This window comes from Penaeus vannamei, unplaced genomic scaffold (assembly GCF_042767895.1).
Source record: "Penaeus vannamei isolate JL-2024 unplaced genomic scaffold, ASM4276789v1 unanchor4444, whole genome shotgun sequence".
Lineage (NCBI taxonomy): Eukaryota > Metazoa > Arthropoda > Malacostraca > Decapoda > Penaeidae > Penaeus > Penaeus vannamei.
In genome coordinates, this window is record NW_027217424.1 from 1 (window position 1) to 5,000 (window position 5,000).

Below are 5,000 nucleotides of genomic sequence, written 5' to 3' on the forward strand. Positions count from 1 at the left end.
TCCCCCTCCCCCTTCCCCCTCTCCCCCCTGTCATTATCAACCAGACGTTTGCTTAATTCATTCATAAATCAAGAGGCAATCTGGTGCAATTCAAGCCCGCGTGTGATTTGCCTTAATGAGCATTATGGCGCTCGTCAGTAAAGGCGAAATTCGTCATGGAAAGTTTGTGCTTTTTTTTTTTATTGATTTGTCATTCTTATCATTTTTTATCATTATTTTCATTTGTTTTTATTTATTTATTTATTTATTTATTTTTTGATAAATAAGGAAGGATGTCTATGAAGTCAGTTATGAGTTATTGTGTCGGAGTATATCATTCTGAATATTATTTGAAGTAGTGAAAATGATGATAATGATGATGATGATAATGATGATCTCGACGTTTTGGATAATAACTTTAAAGTTGATAGTAATAACAATGATTATGATGCTGCTGCTGCTGATGATATTGATGATGACAATAACAATAACAATAGCACTAAAGATGATGATTTATGATGATGATGATGGTTATGAGGATGATGATAATGATGAAACTACTAATAATGACAATAATGATATTGATAATGGTATCAGTGATAATGATATTAGTAATGATACTACTACTACAACTGCTATCATTACTACTACAAATGGTAATGTTCATAGTATAAACGTCATCATTACTATGAATTAATGATGACTGCCATCACCATCGCCTTTACCAACAAACAACCATTTTCTATCAATATAATTTTTAAACAACCACAAAAGAGAGAGAGAGAGAGAGAGAGAGAGAGAGAGAGAGAGAGAGAGAGAGAGAGAGAGAGAGAGAGAGAGAGAGAGAGAGAGAGAGAGAGAGAGAGAGAGAAAGAGAAAGAGAGAGAGGGAGAGAAAGAAAAGCACAACATACCACCACATACCACCACATCGCACCACCAACAATAAAAATAAAGGATAAAAGATGATAACTATCACACCAACACCACACCACCACAGCGGCTTGTTTCGGCCCAACCCCCTGTGTACATCCCCAAGGGTAGGCTGAGTCCCCAGGGTTTTTTTACGTCCAGTCGTGTTCCTCCCCTGTTGTGCCTCCGAGGTGTCTGGTATAACGGTTCTTAGACATGCAAGGAGGCTGTTGATAGGTACATGTTGGCGGTTTGGTGTATCTTTTTGTCTGTCTGTCTGTCTGTCTTGTCTGTCTCTTCGTCTCTCTTCTTTTCTGTTATTTTTTGTTTCAACTTTTCTTGTTTTGACTTTGTGTCAGGCTTTCTCTCATTTTCTTTCTTTATTTCTCTCTCTCTCTCCTTCTTTCTTTCTCTCTCTCTCTCTCTCTCTCTCTCTCTCTCTCTCTCTCTCTCTCTCTCTCTCTCTCTCTCTCTCTCTCTCTCCTCATTTTATCTCTCTCAGAAAACCAACTCAGCTAATAAAAAAAGAACGATAAAAGACAAATGAAAGATAAGCGAAACTTTACCACCCAAGGAACCACGAACATAGTGTAAAAAAAAAAAAATTGCATGCATAAACACACGATGCACGCTAAGTACGTTATAACCCGGGAAGATAGACGAGGGAGGAACATGTGCCCTCAATGGATTCTTCTCCCTATAACTCCACTGTTTCACGACATTTTTACATTACTCGGTGATTTATGATGGCTTGTGATCCGTTTTCTTCCGGGAATATTTCAACGCCAGCGAGGATTTATAGTGAAAACGGGCAACGGCAAACCGCAGAGTTTATGCGTTTTTTTTTTTTTTTTTTTTTTTTTTTTTTTTTACAAATTCACCAAATGGCGTATTTATCTGTATTACAAACTAGTGGTTGGGTAATTTTTTTTTCTGTGTTGTAGTGAAATTTTGTTACGTTATTAATTCCCTTGTACTATGAAATATTATTGAGGAGTATTTCTTCAATGTGGAGTAGACACTTCTATGCATAGTTATGTTTATGTAGATTTGCCTGTGTATCCAAAAATTAAAAAAAAATGAAGGCTAATTTCTCTGTAACTAGCAATTTACTTGAAGATGATACTGGTATAATAACCACCAGACAGTCCGATAGACAAATAACCCTAAGATTACAGAATCCAAACACATTATCTCTTCTGAGAAATTGAACATGCACGCTGTCGCCAAACTTTCACAATGCTTCATCTTTCTCGCTCATTATTCATTCAGAAAGTTCGTTAAACTGTTCACACTCGCGGAGGACAGACGAGGAAGGTTAATTACCTAAATTCTGAATAAAAGGAATAGGTTTCATCAATTAAAAAAACAACAACAACAACACGTTTTTTGGAATTTTACAAACACGGTAAGTTTGAAAATAAAAATAAAAGGTAAGGTGTTGTTTACTCATTTTATAAGATATCGTTATAAGCTTGTAATCATCTGAATGAAAAGATGTGGAATATATTTCGGAAAAAAGAGATATTTATTGGTATGTTATCATTCATTCCTGGGCAAGGCAATAAGGGAAATATATTTTCGAATGTGATAACGATTCATCAGACAATAATTCAGGAATGAAAAAGACCGAAGAATTTTTGAGGAATCAGTTATTCTTTATTCATTATTATTTTTATTATTATTTCTATTATTATTATTATTATTTTTTATTATTATTTTTTTTTTTTGTGATAAACTCAAATTGCCTTTTTCATGTATAAAGTCTATTTGTAAATCCGAGTACATCTAATCGCGCATGAATAAAAACGGTGCATATATATACATACATGGAAACATACAACCATGCACACACACACACACACACACCAACACACAAGGGGGGGGGGGTAAAGGAGGGAATAAAGGAAGGGAGGGAATATGTATTAGGGCATGGGTGGATATTTACACACACACACACACAAGCAAACACCCACGCCCAAATACATATTCTCTCCCTCTCGCCACTCCCTCCCTCACCCCCCTCCCCCTACCTACCTCTCTTTGTTTATTTATAAAGGGAGATGACTTTGGAAAACCATTTCAAGATAGTAATCAGCTTTTCAAAGGCAATTAAGGTGACTAATTACCCTCTACGTTGACGGTTTACAATAGAGCAATAAGTCTCCTTTACTATTTAAGGACTGACGGGGCTTGCGATAGGAAAATAATATATACCTACATGCTTTTTTTTTTTTTTTTTTTTTTTTTTTTTTTTTTTTGCTTCTTTTGTAAACATCCGTTTCTTTGTTACTTTTAATCCTTATTCCGTGTGTCCGCATATTCTTATTGTATTATTCGAATGTGGTATAAAGGGTTATAATGCTTTTTGTATTGTTGTCGTAAGTACTATGGAGGTAATAATTATGCTGTTGCTACTGCAGATGATGATGATGGTGATGAAAATGATGATGATGACGATCATGATGATGATAGAGGTAATGATGAAATAATTCTAACAATAATGATAAGGATAAGTATAATAATGAAAATGGCAATGAGAGTGATTAGCATCGTCATTAATTATTAATAATGATGAGGATAAGTACGATAATGAAATTGATAATGAGGGGGATTAACATCGAATCACTAACTATCAATAATGATTAGGATAAGTATAATAATTGATAATGAAACTGATTAGCGTCGAATCATTAACTATTAGTAATGATGAGGATAAGTACAACAATGAAATTGATAATGAGAGGGATTAGCATCGACATCATGAACTATTAATAATGATTAGGATAATTACAATAATAGTTAATGAGGGTAATTAGCATCGACATCATCATTATGCATCAAGATAAACAAATTCCAGCCAATTAACCTTCTCGCGTTGATCAACAAGCGGCCACGACATCCGGGAACTCTTCTCAAAAACCGGAATCCTTTTTTTTTTCTTTTTTCTTTTTTTTTTTTTCTTCTTCTCTCTCTCTCTCTCTCTCTTTTTTTTTTTCTTTTTTTTTTTATTCATTTTTTTTAGGCCTAAATCCTGAGAGATCGACTTGTTTGCGAATTGGTGTCTTGTGTCGCATAGCCATCCCCGGGGGTTGTGGTGGGTCGATGTGGTGGGTTGACGTGGTGGGTCGATGTGGTGGGTTGATGTGGTGGGTCGATGTGGTGGGTTGATGTGGTGGGTCGATGTGGTGGGTCGATGTGGTGGGTCGATGTGGTGGGTCGATGTGGTGGGTCGATGTGGTGGGTTGATGTGGTGGGTTGATGTGGTGGGTTGATGTGGTAGGTCGATGTAGTGGGTCGATGTGGTGGGTCGATGTGGTGGGTCGATGTGGTGGGTTGATGTGGTGGGTTGGTGTGGTGGGTTGATGTGGTGGGTTGATGTGGTGGGTTGATGTGGTGGGTCGATGTGGTGGGTCGATGTGGTGGGTTGATGTGGTGGGTTGATGTGGTGGGTTGGTGTGGTGGGTTGATGTGGTGGGTCGATGTGGTGGGTCGATGTGGTGGGTCGATGTGGTGGGTCGATGTGGTGGGTTGATGTGGTGGGTTGATGTGGTGGGTTGGTGTGGTGGGTCGATGTGGTGGGTCGATGTGGTGGGTCGATGTGGTGGGTCGATGTGGTGGGTTGGTGTGGTGGGTTAATGTGGGTTGGTGTGGTGGGTTGGTGTGGTGGGTTGATGTAGTGGGTCGATGTGGTGGGTCGATGTGGTGGGTCGATGTGGTGGGTTGGTGTGGTGGGTTGATGTGGTGGGTTGATGTGGGTTGGTGTGGTGGGTTGGTGTGGTGGCTTGATGTGGTGAGTTGATGTGGTGGGTCGGTGTGGTGGGTTGATGTGCTGGGTTGGTGTGGTGGGTTGGTGTGGTGGGTTGATGTGGTGGGTCGATGTGGTGGGTTGATGTGGTGGGTTGGTGTGGTGGGTTGATGTGGTGGGTCGATGTGGTGGGTCGATGTGGCGGGTCGGTGTGGTGGGTCGATGTGGTGGGTCGATGTGGTGGGTTAATGTGGGTTGGTGTGGTGGGTTGGTGTGGTGGGTCGATGTGGTGGGTCGGTGTGGTGGGTCGATGTGGTGGGTTGGTGTGGTGGGTTGATGTAGTGGGTTGATGTGGTGGGTTG

The 5,000-nt window shown here is 39.6% G+C and overlaps 1 protein-coding gene across 1 annotated transcript in view; it reads right to left on the reverse strand.

The window, feature by feature from the left end:
- Positions 1-3,945: 3,945 nt before the first annotated feature.
- LOC138861311 (uncharacterized) overlaps positions 3,946-5,000 on the reverse strand; it is a gene marked incomplete at its 3' end in the record, with an annotated part of 2,214 nt that continues 1,159 nt past the window's right edge. The window contains exon 2 of the mRNA XM_070120306.1: positions 3,946-5,000. This exon is cut by the window's right edge and continues 617 nt beyond it. Within this exon, the coding sequence (XP_069976407.1) occupies positions 3,946-5,000 (1,055 nt within the window).